At 34.4% G+C, this 23,692-nt stretch overlaps 2 protein-coding genes and 1 non-coding gene across 3 annotated transcripts; all 3 read right to left on the reverse strand.

Annotated features, from left to right (window-relative positions):
- Positions 1 to 7,101: 7,101 nt before the first annotated feature.
- Positions 7,102 to 8,815, reverse strand: LOC107908352 (1-aminocyclopropane-1-carboxylate oxidase 5). The gene is made up of 3 exons (XM_016835535.2): positions 8,506 to 8,815; positions 8,053 to 8,273; positions 7,102 to 7,942 (listed from the first exon to the last, which is right to left on the reverse strand). The coding sequence occupies exons 1-3, from the start codon at positions 8,650 to 8,652 to the stop codon at positions 7,342 to 7,344; spliced, it is 969 nt and encodes a 322-aa protein (XP_016691024.1). The 5' UTR covers positions 8,653 to 8,815; the 3' UTR covers positions 7,102 to 7,341.
- Positions 8,816 to 12,075: 3,260 nt separating this feature from the next.
- Positions 12,076 to 12,634, reverse strand: LOC107908020 (uncharacterized). The gene is made up of 2 exons (XM_016835301.1): positions 12,494 to 12,634; positions 12,076 to 12,411 (listed from the first exon to the last, which is right to left on the reverse strand). Exons 1-2 carry the CDS (start codon positions 12,632 to 12,634, stop codon positions 12,076 to 12,078), a joined length of 477 nt encoding a protein of 158 aa, XP_016690790.1.
- A 3,857-nt stretch (positions 12,635 to 16,491) lies between these two features.
- Positions 16,492 to 16,598, reverse strand: LOC121215098 (small nucleolar RNA R71). The gene has a single exon (XR_005910830.1). It is a non-coding gene; the product is annotated as a small nucleolar RNA R71 (small nucleolar RNA).
- Positions 16,599 to 23,692: the final 7,094 nt, after the last annotated feature.

A 23,692-nucleotide genomic window follows, 5' to 3' on the forward strand; every position in this document is an offset into this window, starting at 1 on the left:
CGCTCCGTGGCGCAGCAAAAAAAATATTTCGGTGATCACTAGCCATGGATCCATGTACGAGTAACGAATCGGTGTTGAAACAAGGGTTGAAAAATATACCTTTAGAAACTAAAAAGTAACGGATAAATTTGTTGATAGGACCCCTTTCGGAGATGTCGATTCCTAGCCGCAACAATAACGCCTCGGCCCCTACGTAATCCACCCAGTAAAAGAATGAACAACATCAAACTCTTGAACTTTTTCAGAGAGCATGTTAAAAACAATTGCTAGGCCTTTTGTTTTATTTTTTTCACTTGGTAACCCTAACACATCAGGGATTCATATTCCTCTTTTTTTTCTTTGATATCACGTATCAAGAAAAAAATAGGATTATTCTCAAATTTTTGAAGAAACAAATGGAAAGTCAGAATAAAATTATATTCTTTCCAAAAGAATATCAATTTCCATGTCCTTTTATATTTTGACCAAAATTATTATAATTGTTTATATTAATAATTTTTGTAAATTATATTCAATTAATATTTTGCATGAATTAAATTCATATATTAATTTTATCTATGTTCTATATTTGTGTACAACAAGCTTGTACATATAATGTGTTCAATATTTAACTATCAAATTAAATTAATTCAATAACTAATTTAATTCATGTGACAGCTAAATACAATACCAAATGTATTTGGGTTCTGTTCGCTTCAACTATAAGGTGTGACCCTGCAGGCTGTTGTAATGTTAGTAGTAATACTAGAACGTTTCTAATATTACATGCAATGAGTGGCATCTAGCAATGCATCATTACTACCCAAGTTACAAGAAGTTGTGATTCGACATAACCTTTTTGTGATAATCTTTTTCATGTATTAATATTTCTTTATATTGGACATAAGTTAAGGAATAGTCACACTTGTATGACTCAATCTCATATTTCTTTATATTTTGAGTACACTACAATAAATAAATAAGTGTGATATCTCATATCAACATATTCGATCATGACCATGTATTTCTAGTCTCACTCCATCAAGAGGCGTAAGATATTGCTCCCATTATGTAGGAGGGACAAATCATATATTGATCAAACATATCCCTCTACGTATATTACGACATACCCAACATCAATTTTTAAATTTTAAAAACACTTCCATAAGATTGAAAGAACTCAAGCCTAGGAGAGACCTTCCCACTACAATGAATCACCCTATCTTGTTGATTCTATTGTCTATTCTGTAGGGTTTTGTATATTTCCTGAAAGTTTCTTGAGTACCTCTTTACTCCAAGGTTTGAAGTCATTCATTTAACTTTTTTCAAGGAAAGTAGCATAGTTGAAACTATAATAGTTTACTCTTTTGGGTTATAAAAAAACCATTATTTGTTTCCTTTGGATATCCTACAAACATGAACAATTTTGTTTGTTAGTCCAACTTCCTCGCACCTTTGTCCAGTACATGGGTCGAGCATCTCCAAATCCTTGAATGGTTTAGATACAGCTTCCTTTTGTGCCACAATTTGTATGGAGTTTTTGGTGCTGCCTTAGTTGGCATGTCATTTAGAATATAGCACGTCGTCTATACCACATATCCCGAGAAAGAGATTGACAACTTCAAATAGCTTAACATTGAGCGTGCCATGTCTAACAACGTTCGATTCCTTATCTCTGTCACTTCATTTTGTTGTGAAGTGCCCGACGTAGTTAACTGAGATAGAATCGAATTCTTTATAAGGTACCTTAAGAACTCATCTGACAAATATTCCCCACCTCGATCAGACTGAAGTGTCTCTATGGGTAAATCTAGTTATTTCTCCACTTCTGCACAAAACTCTTTGAATTTATCAAAGGTTTCACTTTTGTTGTGCATAAGATGTTAGAGTATACCCAAAGACCAATCATGAGTTTATTGTAATTACATATTCATTTTACCTTGTTTTTTAATATAAGGCATTTCCATTTCAATTTCTTTTTCTGTGTGTACAAATAAACTGGTTTAATAAAGTCATGAGAATAATATCATTATTTTTAAAAGGTATTTAGTCAAGTATTATTATGAGCTTGGACAATGACAATGTATTGAGACTAATGTGTAGTTGATTGATGAAAAAGTGTTATCATTGACATAAAGATGTCAAAATCGATACACGAATATGTGTTAGAGAACAACATACTGAATTGACCCGCTATGAGTATGGTTCTTGGATTATTATGTAATAGTCATGACATTACTCATAGTGATAACTATGTATATGATCCTCAGACTTGAGGTCATCATTGTCCCAACATAGTAAGTTGTATATTTTGACACAGTCAAACGTCTACCATAATAGGTTATACTATAAAGGCTGATGTTGGGTATGTCGCAATCTATATAAAGGGATATGGTTGATCAAGATAGGATTTGTCCCTACTACATAATGGGAGTAATATCTTAGGTCTCTTGATGGAGCGAGACTAGAAATACATGGTCATACTCGAATAAGTTGATATGAGATATCACACTTATTTGTTTGTTGTAGTGTACTTAGAACATAAAGAAATATGATATTGGGCTATACAAGTGTGACTATTCCATGACTTGTGTCCAATCTAGATATTAAGGATAAAAGGATATAAAACATGAAAAAGATTACCACAGAAAGGTTATGTTGAATCACAACTTCTTGTAACTTGGGTAGCAATGATGCATTGCTAGATGCCACTCATTGCTTGTAATATTAGAAATGTTCTAGTATTAGTACTAATGCTACAATAATCTAGAAGGTCACACCCTATAGTTGAAGCGAACAGAATCCAAATACATTTGGTATTGTATTTAGTTGTCACATGAATTAAATTAATTATTGAGTTAATTTAATTTGATAGTTAAATATTGAACAAATTATATGTACAAGCTTGTTGTACACAACTAGAGAACATAGATAAAATAATATATGAATTTAATTCATACAAAATATTAATTGAATATAGTTTGCCAGAATTATTAATATAAATAGTTATCATAATAATTTCGATCAAAATATAAAAACATATGGAAATTGATGTTCTTTCAAAAATAATATAATTTTATTCTGACTTTCCATTTGTTTCTCTAAAAATAAGGGAATAATCTTGTTTTTCTTATTATGTGATATCAAATAAAAAAAATAAAAGGAATATGGATCCCTGGTGTGTTAGGGTTATCAAGTGAAAAAATAAAACAAAAGGTCTAGTAGTCGTTTTTAACATACTCTCTGAAAAAGTTCAAGAGTTTGTTGTTGTTCATTATTTGACTGGGTGGATCATGCAAAAGACGAGACATTATTGTTGCGACTTGGAATCGACATCTCTGAAAAGGATCCTATCAACAACTTTATTCTCCTTTTTTCAGTTTCGAAAGGTATATTTTCAACCCTTGTTTCAACACCGAATCATTCCTCGTATATGGATTCATGGTTGGTGATTATCAGAATATCATTTTCACTGCACCACGAGGCGTACGGACGATCCAATATAAGATATACATACTCATAGTTGGAATAATCATCAATAAATGTTACATAATATTCATAACCACCTCTTACACTGAAGCTCATGAGGCCACATACGTCAGTGTGCACAAGTTCTAGGAATTTTTAGGACCCTCATTCCTTTTGCATTAAAAGATCACTTAATCATCTTACCTTCCAAACAAGATTCACATTGTGGAAGTATATATGAATTTGGATGAAATGAGAGGCCTTTTAAGCAAGGACTTGGAAATTGCTGCTGACTAACGACTTGGTTTTCTACTAGCTAGTTATTCTAGCTCACTTTTATGTAACATAAAAATATAAAATATAATTCTATCATAAAATATGTAGAGCTAATTGTTATAACAAGAGTTGAGACATACTGTCTTAACATAATGTTTTAAAAAAACCATGAATGAGTAATGAATTTTGTGAAACAAACATCTCTTTAATCCAACAAAACCCAATTTTCTCTTCCTTCACCCCTCTTGCTCCTGACCAGCTTAGCTCTGGTCACCATGGGACCTCCTCCTTTCTACCTTTTTCATCTTTGTTCTAATCTTTGGTTTTATTTTGTTTTTGTTTGTTTGTGTTTCTATGTAGGTTTGATTTTGGGTTGTATTCCAGCAACTTCATGGTTTAGCTTGATGTGCCCTCCCGATGGGGGTATGGCTTCTATACTAGGTGATTTCTGCCACTCCGTAACACTTCGAGTCCGTAGAATAGTTTTAGGGTGTATGACTTTGCATGAAGGCTTTCATGGTTGGATTATCTTGTAACACCCCTAACCCTTATCCTTCTCCAGAATAGGGTTATAGAGTATTACCGGAGTTTACAAATTAATTTTCAGACATTTCATTTCATCAAGCATTCATATTTATAACCAATCAAAATCAAAACATTTATGAGCTAACATTAACCAATTTAACTTATACAAATCATTATAACCAGAATCAAATCATCCAAAACTACCAATAGAACCAATGGATAATGTGATATATCTCCAATAAGCTTCCAACCCAATCGAGCTTCCGATAATCATTTCAAAACATCTAATAATTATACCTATTACCAATAATAATTCAATTCCAATAATAAAACACACACACACACACACACACACACACATATATATATATATATATTATTCATTACCAAATAGCATTCATTTCTATTAAAATTATACAAAATATAATTCATATGAACTTACCAGGCTAAATTGCAGAAATAGCAAAATTTAGGGACATTTTGGAAAATTTCTATTTTTCTCGAATTTCCACCCAATCTTGATCTAAATTAATATTTCATTCAATTTACTAATTTAAATAATAAAACAATTCATTTCATACAATTTGGTCCTTTTTGACATTTTTACAAATTTACCCTTAAAGTTTCACATTTGTTCAATTTAGTCCATGAACCTAAAACATGTAAATTGGTCATTTTTAATGAAAACTCATGCTAGTTGAATAATCATATGTTTTCCTCCTCCTCCTCACCATTCCACATCCTTAATGTATATAACATGCTTATATGTAACATTATCTATAATTTCACCATTTATTTATATATTCATTCAAAGCTGTCCACTTGAGTCATAGTTACTAAATTATTTATATATTGAGATAAAGAAATATAAATTGAGATCCGTTAATTTTATCTTAAACTAGACTCACATATCTTATTACCATAAAATTTTTAGAATTTTTGGTTTAGCCAATAAGTACAGTTTATTCTTTAAAGTCACCTCTATTCTGCTATCTAACAGTTCTGACCCTTCTTCACTAAAACTTAATTATCTCCTTGTACAAAATTTGGATTATATCTCTGTTTATTTATATTGAAAATAGACTCTTTAAAGATTTTAAACATATAAATTATAACCCATAATTATTTTTATACAATTTTTTATGATTTTCCAAAGTTAGAACAGGGGAACCCGAAATCATTCTGACCTTGTCTCACAAAATCTATTATATCTCATGATTTACAATTTCATTACTTACACTGTTTCTTCTATGAGAAACTATACTCGGTAAGCTTTAATTCTATATTTTTTTCATCCTCTAATTTCATTTCCACAATTTATGGTGATTTTTTAAAGTTAACCTACTGCTGCTGTTCAAAACTATTTTAGTGCAAAATGTTAATTACTAAGTTTATAACTTCCTTATTCCCTTTCTCTATAATATTTTCCATCACTGTCACTTATTTCTCTTCACTAATATATTAAGAACATAAGACTTTATATAAGAAAACTCTACTATAACATCTTTTCCATGCTATTTCAATAATATCAAACTTAAAAATATATTGAAATCTCAATGTTCTTACCTTGTCCTATTGATTTCAATCTTTAACTTGATTTTCTCTCTCCTCCAGCTTCAATTTCTTGAATCCAACTTGATATTCTAGCTCCCCATAGTCTCCTTGTTATCTTTCTCTCTTGATGGATATTGAAATTCTTTTGATTTCTAGGTGAAAATGGTAAGTTTTTGGAGGAATGACCAAATTGTAAAAAAAGCAAAACTTTCCTTCTTTCTCTCTTCTCCTCACGTTGGATGCATGGAAAATGATGGGTTGGTTTCTTTTCATCTTTCTTTCCACATATATATATACTAAATAAATTAATAATAAAATAATAAAATATCATTTAAAAATTAAATTAAAATATTAATAAACTAATATTTATTTAATTAATTAATCTAAAATATCACCAACATCATCATTGCCTTCTAGATTTCTCTCTTCTAATTGACCATTTTGCCCTTTATGTTCTTTTAAAATTCCATCCTTGAGTCATCACTTAATTTGGTAAAATTACGATTTAGTCCCTCAAAATTCTTACATTTTCAATTTGGTCCTAATTCATCCATTTTCTTTGGTTTCTAGATTATTCTACCCTTAAAATATTTGCACTATTGGTCATTCAACTTTTTCATATTTACACTTTAACCCCTTAAATTTTGAGTATTTACTCTTGGGTCACAAAACTTCTCACTTTTGCGATTTAATCATTTCTTGAATTAATATGTTATAATATACTTCTCAATGTTGACATAACTCAAAATTACCCTTTTTATTACTTTATTTCTTTATTTTACTATATTAGAAATATTATCTTACTTTCTTACTGTAATTTTTTTTTTTGAGTATTACATATCTTCTGTTTCCTAAGTAGTCAGATACTCTCTTACGGGTGCATTACCTCTCTCGACCGAACCTTGATGATTAAGAACATAGGATTGTTGTTTTTTTGGTATATGGCTCAAAGTTGAAGATTTATTAAATTTAGTCTATTTCTTGGAGTCTTTTTTGTTTTTTTAGGCCTATTATGGTCTATTATTTTAGGTCGGTTGAGACCACTGTCTATAGGCAAGTTGTGCCTATTTTCACTCTGCCAAATGTGGTTCTCGTCTACTCGATTAAATATTTTCGAGTTCAGTTTAATTACGTTATCATCGTATTTTTTCTTACCCTTATGAATTTCTTTAATAAAACTCTGTTGTTTAAAAAAATGTTGTAACATTTTCTAGAAAAATAATGGAGTCCTATCTCCCGAAAAAGGTTCCAAGATTTAAGGGATATATGGAAATTTGGCAAATCAAGATTGGAGGGGAATAGGCACAATTATGGTTTAGAGGAATTTTATTGGTATATAGAGAACTATATAATATATCTTCATCAACAAAAATAAGCAAACAGCCTAGAATATACAGCATTCTCAATCCTTCCCTGTAGTTTTATGTTTAGAGAAAAGAAAGGGCTCTCCATAAACTAAGAAACAAAGTAAAATCTAAAAGGAAAAAGAAAAAGAAAAAAGAGATCGTATGTGATTTCATGTTTTAGAGCTTATTATCTTCACATGGCCGATACAGCTTGGAACCTTGGTTCTTTCGGGTGGAACTTTTGCTGATAATAAACAGACATATAGTCACCAAACACAAATTTGGGATAAGCTTGATTCCATTCTTCATTCGTTTCCTTCATCAGTTGTGGTGCAGGAGCAATGGTGGCTTTATGTGAAGGGTTATAATACGAAGCAACGGATCGCCTGTTGCTATCAGTGGTGCTGAAAACACGGTGCCAAGCGCTCTTATATCGCCCATTGCTAATCACCTCGATCTGATCACCGACGCTGATCACGATCGTGTTCTTCAACGGCTCCACATCGATCCATTCCCCATCTTTCCATACTTGAAGGCCGCCCACTTCGTCGTCTTGAAAGAGTAAGATGAGGCCACCGGCATCGGTGTGGGGTCGAAGTCCAATGACCCTTTCAGGGTTCGGGCATGGCGGATAGTGACTCACCTTTGTGCCAAAGAAGGCATTGTTTTCACCTTCTTCACCGTCGAAAGCCTTCTTAATGTGCCCTTTTGGTAACCCCAAGTTTTCATCCAATACTTCCAAGATTTTTTCAGCCAATTTCTTCAGCTCATATCTGAATTCCTTAAAGGTTTCCCTGTCATCAACATCAACACACACACACACACACACACACACACACACACATATATAATCACAAACCAACCATTTTAACGAATGTTTAACTAGATATATATTGTTGCTTACTTAAATCCTGGTGTTTGAGACGGCCATTCATTTTCATTATCATCCGTCAAAGTTACAATATCTTCCCAATCCACATTCTCCAACTTTTTGTCACCAGTTTCATTCAACAATTTCACCACCTTCGAGTTCTTGAAATTCTCTTCCCTTTCCAGCTTATAGAAATCTGTTGAAACCTTCTTCACTCTCTCCAGCAGATCCTCTGCAATCCCATGGTTCACCAGCTACAACAATTCGCATATATTTACATACATGTCGACCAAAACTAATAGTCTTTGCTCACCATGTTACTCAAATTAGGATGTTAATGTCATATAGAAGAAATATCTAATTATGTCATGTATTTAAAGATTTTTTTATATATTTAGAAAGTTTTTAAAGGGTTATATAAAGATGTACATATGATCACATTACTGTTAAACATGAATATTAAGAAAAAAGGTAAGAAAAGGGTACATGAAAAAATCCCCAATCCTCGCATGCATTAGCAATGTGAGCTAGTGTTTTGGCCCTCTCGTGGCCATTGAGCTTAGAGAAATCAAGCACCGGAATCGCCCTTGAAATGTCGAACAACAAAAAGAAGAAGAAAAGAAGAACCGCCATTGAAAAGAGATGAGTGGAAATCCTTGCTTAGCTAAGTTTCTTCTTTTTATTTATTTGGAGTTGTTTGTTTATTTGTGGTTAAATAACAATGGGAAGAGTGGTTGGCCACTATTTATAGCAAAGCAAAAGCAAGGGTGCCCATCGGATTCGTCAAACCATTTATTTTTGTTTCTACTAGTAACCATTAATGGTGTAGGGGATTGATTAAAGGTTAAAATATATCATAAGTCTATATTTTTTATGTCTTTGGAATTTAATTTAATTTTTTTATCTTTTAAATTTTAAAATTCAGGTCTAGTCGATAATACTGTTAAATTTTTTTTTTGATTTGTTAATGTGACATTTTGAAATAAAATAACATTCACTTTACATCCATGTAATTAAAAAATATTTATAGTGAACTTGAATTTAACAAAATATCTGAACTTAAAACACAAAAAATAATATTAAATTCCTAAAATTAAAAATATAAGAATTAAATTTTAAATGTAAAGAGAGAATAGAAACTTATGATATATTTTAAACTTGATTAAATCTATACCTATAATTTAAAAGCATTCTCAAGTGGGGCGTCTTTTTGATAAAGTTGCCGAGATTAGAAAATTATATCTTTAGGTTGGAAGTTTGAATTTCACCCTATATTATTTGTTTAATTAAAAAGATCACCCTCTCAATACTAGGCTTCTACAAGTTAAAGATGAAGTGTCTAATGATACAACACATGAAAAACTAAAGCACACAACTATTCAAGAATTACTGATGATAGAACATAGGATGTCAAAGGTTAACTCTTTCGCATTATGTTGATATACAAATTCCAAGTTAATAATACATAATATAACCTTTTATGTTATAATTTAGGATATAACGAAAGTCAAAATAATTGGTCTTGATCCAAGTAATAAATGGTGCTTGCAAACGAATATCAAAATCCACTCTAGTTGTGTGCAGAAAAATTTTGGTGTTTGAATCATTCCAACACCTCTGCTCAAATAAGTATATAGGTAAATATTATATTAAATAAAATAGTACATTGATTAATGATGTGATATACTTCTTGAAATAGCCATCGGTTTGTTGGATGTTTGAAATAGTTGTCGTAGCTGATATATTTTTTTCTCAGTTAAAATAAAAAAAATATATTATGCAGGGGTAAAAAAACATTAATTTATATGCATGCAGAGAAGTTATAAAGATTAATTACGATTTAAATCATCATAATTTAAAATAAATTATGCTGAAACTTCAAATTTTTCTTTTTTTTAAACGAAGGGTACATAAGAGCTAGAAAGATTATCGTATTGTTAAGTTCTCAATTATTAATGTTAACAATCTAGATTCTTCCCCCTTCTTAATTTTCTTTTCTTACAGAATGAACGAAAGAAGAATATGAAAGAAAGAAAATGAATAGTAGAATGAAAGAATCCTCTGCTTATATACTCTTTTACCACCGCTTCCCTTAATTCCAAATCAGTCTGTACTATTAATACCCTTAATCATAATGTATCCCACTAACAGAAAATCCTTAGGTTTTATGTAACGTGACTAAACTTAAACAAAAAAAATTTTCTAATTAAATACTCATAATTTCCATTATATCAAACCTTTAACATTTTCAGGTGTGACATGGGTGGTGCGTGACTACTTGTATTTAAAAGGAAGTGGGTGAACAACAACAAGAACTCTCTAAGCTGCAAACTAATTTGGATAGGAAGTTGGAAACTCGGTTCGCAAGTTTTCAAAATGATTTTTGAGCAAAACTTAAATATGAGATTAAGGCTCTCTATGAGCAATATTTGGGCAAATCAAATCTTACTGATGGGTCTCATGGTCCTCAGCAATAGGTTAAAGGCCATTTCGGGGTTGCTCCATCATGATTTCCTCCTCTTGCCCCTATTTCTCATGTTTCTTTCCTTCCTTTAGATGTGGGATCTGGTTCAGTTCAAGGGAGGCATAGTAGCTAGTAGTCCTTGTGTTTTCAAGTTGGATTGTCCCAAGTTTCAAGGTTGGTAGGCCAAGATAGAGCAATTATTTGAAGGGAAAGGGTCATTGATATTGCTAAAGCTCGAACAATCATGCTACATTTGGAAAGAAGTGTTGAATTTGGTGCCCTAAATGTAGTATATTCATTTTGTATACTTATATTTTTTTTCAAACAAGTTGGATTAATAGTAATGTCCATTAATTACAGTAATACCCTTCGTATATTATCCTTAATGGTTTTACATGCAAAGAAAAATGGAAGCAAATATTGGCTTACTGGTTATCTAGCGTTTAACTAATACTAAATGGTATTATGTCGTCAGACCGTAATACAAAAAATAGCTTGTATTAGTAGATGAACCTCAACATATTTTTAGTTTAATAGAAAATGAACAAACCGATTGAAAGGCTAATATGTCATTTATCAAGCTCAATTGGGGAGATGTTTTATCTTAAATACCGGAGTGGATGGCTCCCAAAAGATAGAGACATAGATATGACTGATTGGACTGATAGTACATTGGACAGGACCCAAGTAGAATAGATCCTAAATTCGTTTATGAAGTTATTCACTTGTGACGTTCATAGTGTGGCATACCTTAATCATGAGTGGATGATGAAACATGTATGTGTGACTCGTATACTTTGACGTAAGTAAAAGCCTAAGTTAAAATATATAAGGAACCAAAAGCTGTTGTGTTGGGTATACGACTTCTGCAGTATGTAGCATCATTTACAATAGTAGAATTCATAGTCTAACTAATGGGTAAATGAGATCATTTCATCGATATTTCATAATAGATGAAAAGTAAACATGGCCACAAGTTGCTTGTCTTTGTGATAAATGACTTGAGTACTATTTGAAAGTAATTGGCTCTGTCGTGAAGGAAAATGTAATGGTTACCATGAGATCAAATAAAATCTTATTGGGAGAACATGTTTATCCTAAAGAGATTAAGGATATCCTATGTGGGTAACACACTTAAGAAACTAAGAAACAGAATACTAGAACATGGAAAGAAGCTGATGGTGTGAATATGAGGTTTTAAGAAAAACAAACATGAAATTATTGGAGCGATTTTAGGGGGGAAATAAAATAAATTTAATTTAATTTAATTTAATTAAAAATTATTTATTTTATCTAAAAATACAAAACAAACAAATCATATCCTATTAATAAATTAGAAATTTTTTAAGTATTTGAATTTCATCAAAACTTAACCACTTGAACAACATAAGGCATAAAAAATTATCCACTTGCTCGCACTGGAGCTCGAACACGAGACTACTATCACGTAATCAAGGCCATTAACCACTGAAACATACATTTTTTAATGGCAAGAATCAACAAATAGAAATTCATATTCTTGGGGTGTTACAACTCCCCCCGTAAAAGAAATTTCGGCCTCAAAATTTACCTAATTTGAATAATTACGTATCTTACAGAAGAATCGAACCCTCAGGTTCCCAAGTGGCTTCCTCAGTGCCATGATTCTGCCACAGAACCTTAACCAGAGAAATAGACTTCCTCATCAAGACTTTAACATCTCTATCCAGAATCTGAATTGGTTCCTTCTCGAAAGTTAAATCCAGTCTAACCTCAATCTCCTCAACAGAGACAATGTAAGATGGATTCGACTGATACCGCCTCAACATGGAGACGAGGAACACATCGTGAATATAGTCTAACTCGGGAGGTATCTCTAGCTGATAGGTGATCAGTCCAACACGTTTCACAATCTGGAACGACCTAATGAACCTAGGACTCAACTTGCCCTTCAGAAAGACAATCACCCATAGAATATTCGATATCCTTCCTTTTTAGATCCGAATATGACTTCTGTCTATTAAAAGTCACCTTAAGACGATCCCGAATCACTTTAACATTATCTTCAATCTTAAAAATCAATTTGGGACCCAAAACCCGACACTCACCCAACTCAGTCCAACACAACGGAGTACGACACATACAACCATACAGAGCCTCGTAAGGTGCCATCAGAATACTAGAGTAGAAAATATTATTATATGCGAACTCAACTAATGGAAGAAACTCCTCCCAACTATCTTAGAAGTCGATCACACAACTCCGTAACATATTCTCCAATATCTGAATGACCCTCTCAGATTGTCCATTTGTCTAAGGATGGAACGCGATATTGAAGTCCAATCTAGAACCCAGAGCCTCATGTAGCTTCCCCCCAAAATCAAGAAGTAAAATGTGTATCCCTATCAGAAATAATCCAAACCGAAACCTTATGAAGTCTAACAATCTCGAAAACATAAAACTTAGTCAGTTTCTAAAGGGAGTTGTATGTCTTGACAGGAATAAAATAGGCAAACTTGGTCAAACGATCCACGATGACCCACACAAAATGCTTCTTAGTGGGTGTTAAGGGAAACCCACTAACGAAGTCCATAGTCATTAGCTCCTATTTCTAAAGGGGAATCTTAACAGGTTGAAGCAAACCCGAAGGCAATTGATGCTCAGCCTTAACTTGCTGGTACGTCAGACATTAAGAGACGAAATTCATTACCTTTCGTTTCAAACCAGGCAACCATTACAACTCTCAGAAACCCACTAACGAAGTCCATATCATTCGCTCCCATTTCTTATTTTCGTCGGGATACATAGCATAAAAGCTACTATACGCTTTCCGCAGAATAAATTGCCTCAACTTAGAATCATTAGGCACACAAACCTAACCCTAAAAGTGGAAAACCCCATAACTGTTCAACCCAAAACTAGAGTTATTACCTTCCTCAACCTGACAAAACCGCTAAACAAGAGAATCATCCCACAACTGTTTACCCTGAATCTGATCAATCCAAGTCGGCTTAACTTGAAACTTGGCTAACAGACCCCCATCATCAAACAAACTTAGGCGAGAAAACATTACCCTCAAATTAGACATTTCTCTATGACTAAGAGCATTGACTACCACATTGGCCTTCTAGGATCATACTTAATCATACAGTCGTAGTCCTTAAGCAACTCAATCCATCTATGTTGCCTAAGGTTCAAATCCTTCTAAGTAAAGAGATATTTGAGGCTCTTGTGATCGATGTAAATGATACACCTCTCACCATACAGATAATGCCTCTAGATTTTTAAGGCGAAGACAAGCTGTCGAGATGCATAAGCCATTACCTTACCGTCTTGCATCAGAACACAACCCAATCCAACGTGTGATGGATCACTATAAACTAAGAACTCCTTATGGATTCAAGCTGTATCAATACAGAAGTCTAAGTGAAAACAAACTTGAGCTTCTTAAAGCTAGATTGCTACTCATCAGTCCAGATAAATAGCACGTTCTTACTTAACAACTTAGTCAGAGGAGCTGCGATAAGTGAGAACCCCTCGACAAACCTCCGATAATAACCCGTTAACCCAAGGAAGCTGCAGATCATAGACACATTTCTAGGCTATTTCCACTGAATCACACCCTCGATTTTCTTAAGATCAACTTGGATCCCCTCGACAGAAACCACATAGCCTAGAAAAGTGACTTCCTTAAGCCAAAACTCACATTCGCTCAACTTAGCATAGAACAGTTTCTCGCGAAGTATCTGAAGAACTACTCTAAGCTACTCATCATGATCATCTTCAATCTCAGAGTATACCAGAATATCATTGGTAAAAACCATAAAGATTTGATCCAAATATGGCTGAAAAACTTGATTCATAAGATCTATGAATGAAGCCAGAGCATTCATCAAACCGAAGGGCATGACTAGGAACTCATAGTGTCCATAACGAGTCCTAAAAGCAATCTTATGAACATTGACCTCCTTAACCTTAAGTTGATGGTACCCAGAATGAATATCTATCTTAGAGAATACAAAAGACCCAATAAATTGATCGAGCAAATCGTAGATCCTCGGAAGTGTGTACTTATTCATTACTGTCAATTTATTCAGCCGACAGTAGTCAATACACATTCTCATTGTACCATATTTTTTCTTTACCAAGTTCTAAAAATTGAGCTTTCAATTCCATAAGCTCCTTCGGTGCCATGCAATAGGGAGAAATAAACACTAGAGTTGTACCCGGTAGAATCTCGATACCAAATTCAACCTCTCCATCCGGAGGTAATATCAAAAACTTATCTGGAAAGACATTCAAAAATTCATTAACCATTCGAATATCCCCAACAAAAGAACCCATAGAAGTCAAATCATACACAAAGCCCAAAAGTGTCTCACAACCGTTACGAACCAACTTTTCAGCCATAAGAGCGGAGATCACATTGGATAGGTAACCTTAACACTCGTTGATCATAACCACCTCCATATGTCTGAACCATAGTGGAAACAATAGGAGCATATACCCTTGGAGGTTCATTAAATTTGGCTCCTTTCTTAGGCCAATTAATAGAATTGGAGGGCTCTGAATCCCTCTTATTCCTACCCCTCTCATGGACCTATTTTCACGCTCAGTGCACTTAACCTCCTCAGTGATTCTCTCATTGTCCACCAAGATGTCAAAAACATACTCCATCTATGGAGCTATCAGAACCTAGAGGTCATACCTCAACCTTCTTCGAAGTGGACACATTTAACATAATCATTCGACACCAACCCACGAGTATATCTACTCAATCTCAGAAATCTGACCTTATACTCGGCCACAGTTGGGTAATATAAGTGAGTGCTGAGTGAAATACCCATGTAAACTCTAGACATATAGCCTTACCTTATATGATTTAGAGGTTTGGGTTTTAGTAGTAGTTGTTAATCTCGAGCCTATAGTCATATAATGTCTTAGGGGTGAGTAACCCTAGGTCTTGCTTTTGACAGAGGTTAACCACATTAGTACCCAATCGAATCCCAAGTTTCCCATAGTTTTTCCATGGCATTGTTCACAGGTTAGAACAGATCCCTTAGTAATCCTAGCCTTCACGACCAATATTCCAACCTTGCTAAAGTCATTAGTACTCTTGTTTGATTTGTTACGATGGTAATCTCTGCTAGTATCCTTCATTACTCTCACTTCTAATGTGTTAATCCCATTTTAATTTCATTAAGCATCATTCGATACATTTATCTTTTATGTTCAATTATGATAACTTAGACAAAGAGAACTCATCCAATCCTCGTACGAATGATACTCATCATTTTATTACTTGATTCGACGTGTACACTTGCACAATTAGCACATCATATTCACACGCGAAAATTTTTTGGTGTCATTGTCTGGGATTAGCGATTGGTAACTTTAGCTTTTGTTATTGTAATTTTTATAGTTTTAATTTCTATTTTGCTTGTTTCATGATCTCAACAGGTCTCTTACTAGTATACGTAGAGGTACTCCTGTTGAAGGACTCTATCTCTAAGATCCAGAAATTGAAAGGACCTGCTAAGAAGGAGAAGAGAACAAATAGTAATGAATCAAGATGGTAACAATCCACCTACTATGAATAAGAAACTTAATCCGGGAGCTCTAAATATTATTCCTCTTATTGCTAAATGTTTGATGATTGGGATAGGCCAATTTGAAGGCATATAGTACCTATCTTAGAAAACCTAAATCCTGGAATAGTCAGGCCACAAATTCAAGCTCCCCACTTTGAACTGAAACATGTAATGCGCCAGATGCTTCAATCAATTGGTCAGTTTTGTAGTTTTCCAACTGAAGATCCCAAATTGCACTTGAGACTTTTCTTTGAGGTCTGTGATTCTTTTAGACAGTAATGTTTCTCTGAAGATGCCTTAAAACTTAAATTGTTTCTCTATTCTTTAAGAGATCTTACTAGAATGTGGCTCAACGCTTTACCATCTGGAACAATAGAATCATGGAATGATCTCTGTCAAATATTTCTACTACAATAAAACCCACCTAATATGAATGTCAAACTGAGAAATGACATAACATCATTCAAGTAACTAGAGGATGAAACACTATATGAAGCATGGGAAAGGTTCAAAAATTTTCTTAGGAAATGGCTTATACATGGATTTCAGCATTGGACCCAAATGGATATGTTATACAATGGTTTGAATGCACAAACATGGATGGTGGTTGATGCTTCAGCTAATGGAACTTTGTTGGATAAGTCCTACAATAAATCCTACGAGATTTCAAAGAGAATCATCAATAATGATTATCAATACCCCAGAAAAAGAGCTGGAACTGGTGGGAGAGTGGTTGGATCATTTGAAATTGATGTTATTACTTCGCTTACTGCTCAGGTATCTTCTTTAGCTAACATGATAAAGACCATGCGGAAGCCTAGTGAGGTGAAAGGGCTAAAAACAACTGGGTTATCTTGTGTTTATTATGGTAAGGATCACGTGTTTGAAGAGTGTCTCTCAAACCTAACATCTGTCTACTATATAGGCAACTTTAATAGGAACAACAATCATTATTCCAACACGTATAACCTTGGTTGGAAGCAACACCCAACTTTTGGGTAGAATAATCAATGAGCTGGAAATTCCAACATGCCTATTAGACCCAATGCCATGAATGTTCCACAGGGTTTCAATCAGCCTATACTACCTCAACAACGAGTTCAAGAAGGATAGACATCATCTCTTTCCTTAACTATTGAGTCTCTACTGAAGAAGTATATAGCCAAAAATGATGTTGTGATCTAGAGCCAAGCATCATCATTACGAGCTTTAGAGAACCAAATAGGATAGATGGCTAATGCTTTAAACTTAAGAACACAAGGAACTTTGCCTAGTGATACTGAGAATGCAAGACCATATGGGAAAGAACATTGGAAAACAAAACTCTTAGAAGTGGCACACAACTAGATAGAGTTGTCAAGAATTTTGAACTTGAATCAGTGAATCCAGAAACAATTACAAGCAAAACCCTCGGACAACCCAAGAAGACCACAACTGAGAAAATTGGACCAAGCAATGCCGAAGAAAACTCAAATAGCACTGCCAAACATAATGCCCAGGCAAAACAATCATTACAACCTGAAGTTTGCCCACCCCCGCCATTTCCATACCGTTTTCAAAATCACAAACAAGACCAACATTTCAGGTGATTATTGGATGTTCTTAAGCAACTTCACATCAATTTACCTTTAATGGAAGCCTTGGAGCAAATGCCTAGCTATGTCAAGTTTATGAAAGACATACTTTCAAAGAAGAGACGATTGGGATAATTTGAAATAGTCGCACTCATTAAAGGGTACACTACTATGTTGACAAATAAATTGCCTCCATAGTTGAAGGACCCAGGAAGCTTCACAATATCTTGCTCAATTGGCAACCAATATATTGGGAAGGCCTTGTGTGATTTAGGTCTGAGCATAAATCTTATGCCCATGTATGTGTTCAAAAAGCTAGGAATTTGTGAAGCAAAACCTACCACTATAACCTTGCAATTGGCAGATCGATCATATGCATACCTAGAAGGTAAAATCGAGGATGTCTTGGTAAGAGTGGATAAATTCATTTTTCCTACTGACTTCATTGTGTTAGACTGTAAAGCTGACAAAGATGTGCCTATTATTCTTGGTAGACCTTTTCTTGGAACAAGTAGGACTGTGATTGATGTTCGAAAGGCAGAATTAACTATGATGGTAAACGATCAACAGATCACTTTTAATGTTTTCAAAGCTCTAAAATGTGATGATACTGTCAATTTGTTATATTCCATTGTGGAAGAGGAATTTGAGAAAGAATACCATGACAAAGAGCATAGTGAATCAAATCCAATTGATATTGATGATGAATAGCTACTTAGACACCACAATGAGTTGCTGGAATCCAAACTAATTATCGATAGACCTAGAAAGAGGTTTGACACATTAGATTTATCTCCTCAAACTTTTAACCCTTCTAAATTTCCCATAGAAGAACCACCTACTTTAGAGTTAAAACCTCTACCTTCACAGTTAATGTGAGCGTATTTAGGAAAGGATAACACGCTACCTGTGGTGGTGTTTACTAAGTTGAATGATGAGCAAGAGGTTAAGTTGTTAGTTGTGCTTAATAAATTCAAAAAGGCACTAGGTTGGACAATCGATGATATTAAAGGAATCAACCCCACACTCTACATACACAAAATTCTATTGGAAGACTGTCATGTAAAGTCTATTGAGTAGTAAAGGAGGTTGAACCCTATTATAAAAGAGATGGTAAAGAAGGAGATAATCAAATACTTAGATGTTGGCATTATCTGCCTAATCTCTAATAGCTCTTGGGTGAGTCCAGTCCAATATATGCCAAAGAAGGAAGGTGTCACCGTGTATACCTACATGAACTGTCAGGGGATGGCGAGTCTGTATAGACTATCGCAAGCTCAACAAAACCACAAGGAATGACCATTTTCCACTATCCTTCATTAACCAAATGTTAGATCGATTAGCTGGAAAGCACTTCTAATATTTCTTAGATGGATACTCTTGGTATAATCAAATTGCAATTCCCTAGAGGATCAAGAAAAGACAACATTCACCTATCCGTATGGTACATTCACCTTCAAAAGAATACCTTTTGGTCTGTGTAATACGCCAGCAACATTCCAATGGTGCATGATTTCCATATTCTTGGATATGATTGAAAATTTCCTCGAAGTGTTTATGGTTGATTTCTCAATATTTGGAAATGATTTCGAAGGTTATTTACACAACTTATAATTACTACTTCAACACTGTGAGGAGACTAACCTTGACTTGAAATGGGAGAAGTGTCATTTCATGGTAAGACAAGGCATTTTCCCAGGGCATAAAGTTTGTCATAAAGGAATCGAAGTTGATAAGGAAAAAATTAAAGTGATTTAGAAGCTGCCACCTCCAACGAATGTTAAGGGAATTAGAATTTTCTTAGGGTATACTAGATTCTATAAGAGATTTATCAAAGACTTTTCCAAGATCTCTAAGCCCTTGTGTTCCTTGTTGGAACAAAATAAATCTTTCATCTTTTATGAACCTTGTTTGTTAGCTTTCAAGGAGTTAAAAAAGCAACTAGTGGTTGCACCATTGTAATAGCTCCTGAGTGGACATTTTCAGTCGAGTTTAGTGTGATGCCAATGATTATGCCGTGGGAGTAGTACTGGGCAAAGGAAAGACAAACTATTTCATGCAATCTATTATGCCAGTCAGACTCTAACAGATGCATAACTTAATTACACCACCACTGAAAAGGAATTATTGGTTGTGGTATTTGCTGTAATGCCCCAAAATTTAAGTTTTATTATTAAGTCATGTCAATAAATATGTGTCTGCTTCTGTGGTTATGTGTCTTGTTTTTTCACTTAAGATCGAAGAGTCGAGTCTTATAAATTTTGGAATTTTTTAAATTTCTTTATTGAACTCTTAGCTGAGGATTTCTTGTTTAAGTTTAATTCTGTGCCGTTTTGTGTCAAGAATGAGCCTGCTGGTTCAATGATTAAGCATTTGTTTGTGTCAGTGGTTCCATGTTCGAGTCTCCCTGTGTACAACAAGGATTTATTTTTGCACTTTTCCATTAAACTGATTTAAATTTTAAATGCCCTTTCCTCTAATATTTGGACGTTTCTTTTTTTTCATTTTCTTCTCATTGTTCTTCTTCCTTTCTTTTCTTCTACTCTATTTATTTTACGTCTTCTTGGAATCTCCTTTTGTTCTACCCATTATATGATACTGCTTGCTCTGCTACACTTTACGGTAAAGTTTGGTTGATTGTTTTGTTATATTATGTTGTTGTGCGAATTGGGAAAATCGTCAAAATTTTGAGTTGTGGTTAATTTGTTGTTGTTGTGTTCTGCTATGCTAGGGGGCTCATGAGATGCCTAACACTTCTCATTTTACTTCGAAACCGGGTGTGTAGTGAGAATTCACGATAAATAGACTCTCATTCATTTGTGTAGTGAGTCGAAGGTTTCGATGACAAATCAATTATTGTCAATTGCATTTTTAAGAATGTTTTATTGAATTGGATGTTCAGAACATATTTTAGGCTTGGAATTGGCATTGGGGTGTTTCTACAACATTGCATAACAAATGGGTATTGAAACCCTTTCTTTTTTTACATTTTTTACCGTAAGAAATAGGGTTGTCAATGATATGGGGCCTGCCAAAAGAGGCTGTCGACGACACACGGGCTACCACATGGGCATGTGTGCAGACATGGCCAAATGAGAGCTCGTGTGGTGAACCGTGTAACTCATTGAGTTTGAATTTAGGGTCACACGGGTAAGATAAAAGGGCATGTGTGAGACCATGTGTGAGAAGCAAAGTGCAGGGTTCACACGGGTAAGACACACGGGCATGTGCCAGGCCGTGTAACTCTCTGTGTTAGGATTTGTAGCCATATAGGCAAAACACACGGGCGTGTGTCCAGGCTGTGTAACTCATTGAGTTCGTATTTGGAGACACACGGGCAAGAGACAAGGGCGTGTGTTCAAGCCATGTAACTCACTGACTTCAGATTTGAGGCACACTGGCGTGTGTTAGGCCGTGTGCAACCACACGAGCATGTGGGCCTGGATTACAGAATTTTTTTAGTGTTGAAATTGATGTGCGAGGCAGAAGTAAGCCATCCATCAGATGTGTATGAATTGAACTGAATGGTATGGGCTAATTATTATGATTGCTAGTGGATTCTGGATATCGGTATGAGTTAGATACTAATGATATCGATACCTTGTTATATTAGAAATGTGTGATCATATCTGCAATGCATTACTTATATATACATGTTTGTTATCTGTTCTGCAACAACATAGGGTGGAAGTTATGAATTGGTAGGAGTATTCTGTAGTGAACTGGTGGTCAAACCACCCATGATATTATTTGATCTGGCAGTGAGATTGTAAACACTGTAATGTGTCATGCCGACACTATGAGGTGTGTAAGGATGGATGGGTATTATATACCTATTGGTGTGTAGGGTGGGTAGAGATGGTGTGTAGCGAATGGAATAGGAAATTGCATCTGTATCTATACCGTATGACATATACATCTGATCGTATTTCTGTTATATGTGAATTTGTACTAATATGCTACCATATGACATGTGCATCTGATCGTATTTGTGTTATACGTGCATCTGTATTAATCTGCTACGTATAAGCACTGTTTTGTCTCTAGATCCATTTTAGATTATTAATCGAACTGAGGAGATCGAATTGTTATCTAAATAATCAATAATATATGAGTTTTTATACGTAGGCTAGTCTATTTATGTTAAGTTCTACAATGCAACACACTAACTAATTGAATAAATTTCAGGGAACTCACACGAATAAGCGATCGGTGACATGGGACTCGATCATCTATCAGACTTAATATATATGTGTGTGTGTGAACCTATACTTTAATTTCGTGTCTTTGAATTTCTAGGATTTGACTATGTTTCAGATAATGGATGTTTTCAAAAATTAACAATGGTGAAAGGCTCGCTCTAAGTATGACTGTGTTTTGGTAAGATAATGTAACATTCTAAACTTGGTCTTTCCGTTTAGGTTGGGTTTAGGGTGTTACATTCATATTCAATAAATTTTGATCATATTTAGTTGGTACCAAAGTCACAATTTACACAGACCATTTTCTCATTAAGTATTTAGTGACTAAGAAAGATGCAAAACCAAGACTGATTCAGAGGATACTCTTGCTGTAAGAGTTTGAATTGGAGATTCGAGACAGAAAGGGAACTAAAAAGCAAGTGGAAAATCATCTATCTAGAAACTGGAAATGAAAACGGTAATATCAAGCTTATTAAGGACGATTTCCCAGGAGAGCAGTTGTTAATTGCTACGGTATTGCATTGGTATGTCGATATTGTATACTTCTTAGTCAGTGGATCGTTGCCACCTGATCTGAATAGCCAGGGCAAATGGAAATTCTTGAATAATGCAAGATTCTACTATTGGGATGAGCCTTATATATATAAGCAATATGCTGATTAAATAATTCGAAGATGTATTCCTAATGAAGAGATGAACAGTGTATTGCAACATTGTCATTTAGCCCCATATGGAGGGTATTTTGGGGGAGTAAGAATCGCAGCAAAGGTACTCCAATCTACATTTTATTGGCTGAATTTGTTCAAAGATGCCCATGAATTATATAAGGCATGCGATCATTGTCAGAGAACAGGCAACCTATCAAAAAGACACAAAATGCCACTGCAAAATATTATGGAAATCGAGTTGTTTGAGGGTTAGGGGATAGACTTTATAGGTCTATTTCCACCCTTGTTCGACAATTTATACATACTTGTGGTAGTAGATTATGTCTCCAAATGGGTAGAAACCATAACTCTACCTACCAATGATGCCAGGTCAGTGATGAAGTTCTTGCACAAAAACATTTTCATGAGATTCGGTACGTCTCGAGCCATCATTAATAATGAGGGATCTCACTTCGATTGCAAGCTAGTTGCCAATGCCCTATAAATGTGTAGAGTAAAAAAAAGATTGTCGTGGCATATCATCCATAAAGGAACGAGCAAGTTGAAATTTCCAACAGGGAAATTAAGGAGATTTTGGAGAAAGTTGTTAATCAAAATCGTAAGGATTGGTCTTTAAGACTGGATAAAGCTTTATGGGCATATCGCACTGCTTACAAAACCCCGTTAGGAATTTCACCATTGAAGCTTGCCAGGAAAACCATGTCATTTACTGGTTGAGTTAGAGTACAAGGCATACTGGGCTGTAAAGCAATTGAACATGGATTCGAAAGCTGCTAGTAATAGAAGATTGCTGGAATTAAATGAAATAAGAGAATTCAAGGCACAAGCGTATGACAATGCTAAAATTTATAAGGAAATGACCAAGTGCTAGCATGATAATAGAAATATGCCATGGAAATTTGAACCAGGGCAACAAGTGTTGTTATTCAACTCAAGGTTGAAAATGTTCCCTGGCAAATTGAAATCTCGTTGGTCAGGTCCTTTTGAAGTAGCCAAAGTATACTCTTATGGAGCAGTGGATGTCAAGGATATGTAGACGAGGGTCACATTTAAATTCAATGGACAATGTTTAAAGCACTAATCGGGTGCTCATGTAAATCGAGACAAACAATCCATTGACCTTACAGATGTTTAAGCTCAACATCTCTTTCATGTCTTTATTTTTTTTATTTATTTTACTTTAATTTTGTTTTTA

Source organism: Gossypium hirsutum, chromosome D02 (assembly GCF_007990345.1).
Source record: "Gossypium hirsutum isolate 1008001.06 chromosome D02, Gossypium_hirsutum_v2.1, whole genome shotgun sequence".
NCBI classification, from domain to species: domain Eukaryota; kingdom Viridiplantae; phylum Streptophyta; class Magnoliopsida; order Malvales; family Malvaceae; genus Gossypium; species Gossypium hirsutum.

What these genes read in the sequence shown, in the direction of transcription:
- LOC107908352 (XM_016835535.2), bottom strand. Translation starts at nt 8,652, where the DNA reads ATGGCGGTTCTTCTTTTCTTCTTCTTTTTGTTGTTCGACATTTCAAGG. An exon ending in AGGATTGGGGATTTTTTCAT is followed by an intron (nt 8,274 to 8,505) that starts GTACCCTTTTCT and finishes GAATTGTTGTAG; the next exon opens with CTGGTGAACCATGGGATTGC. An exon ending in TCTCAAACACCAGGATTTAA is followed by an intron (nt 7,943 to 8,052) that starts GTAAGCAACAAT and finishes TGTTGATGACAG; the next exon opens with GGAAACCTTTAAGGAATTCA.
- LOC107908020 (XM_016835301.1), bottom strand. Translation starts at nt 12,634, where the DNA reads ATGGCACCTTACGAGGCTCTGTATGGTTGTATGTGTCGTACTCCGTTG. An exon ending in TGATTCGGGATCGTCTTAAG is followed by an intron (nt 12,412 to 12,493) that starts GTGACTTTTAAT and finishes GTCTTTCTGAAG; the next exon opens with GGCAAGTTGAGTCCTAGGTT.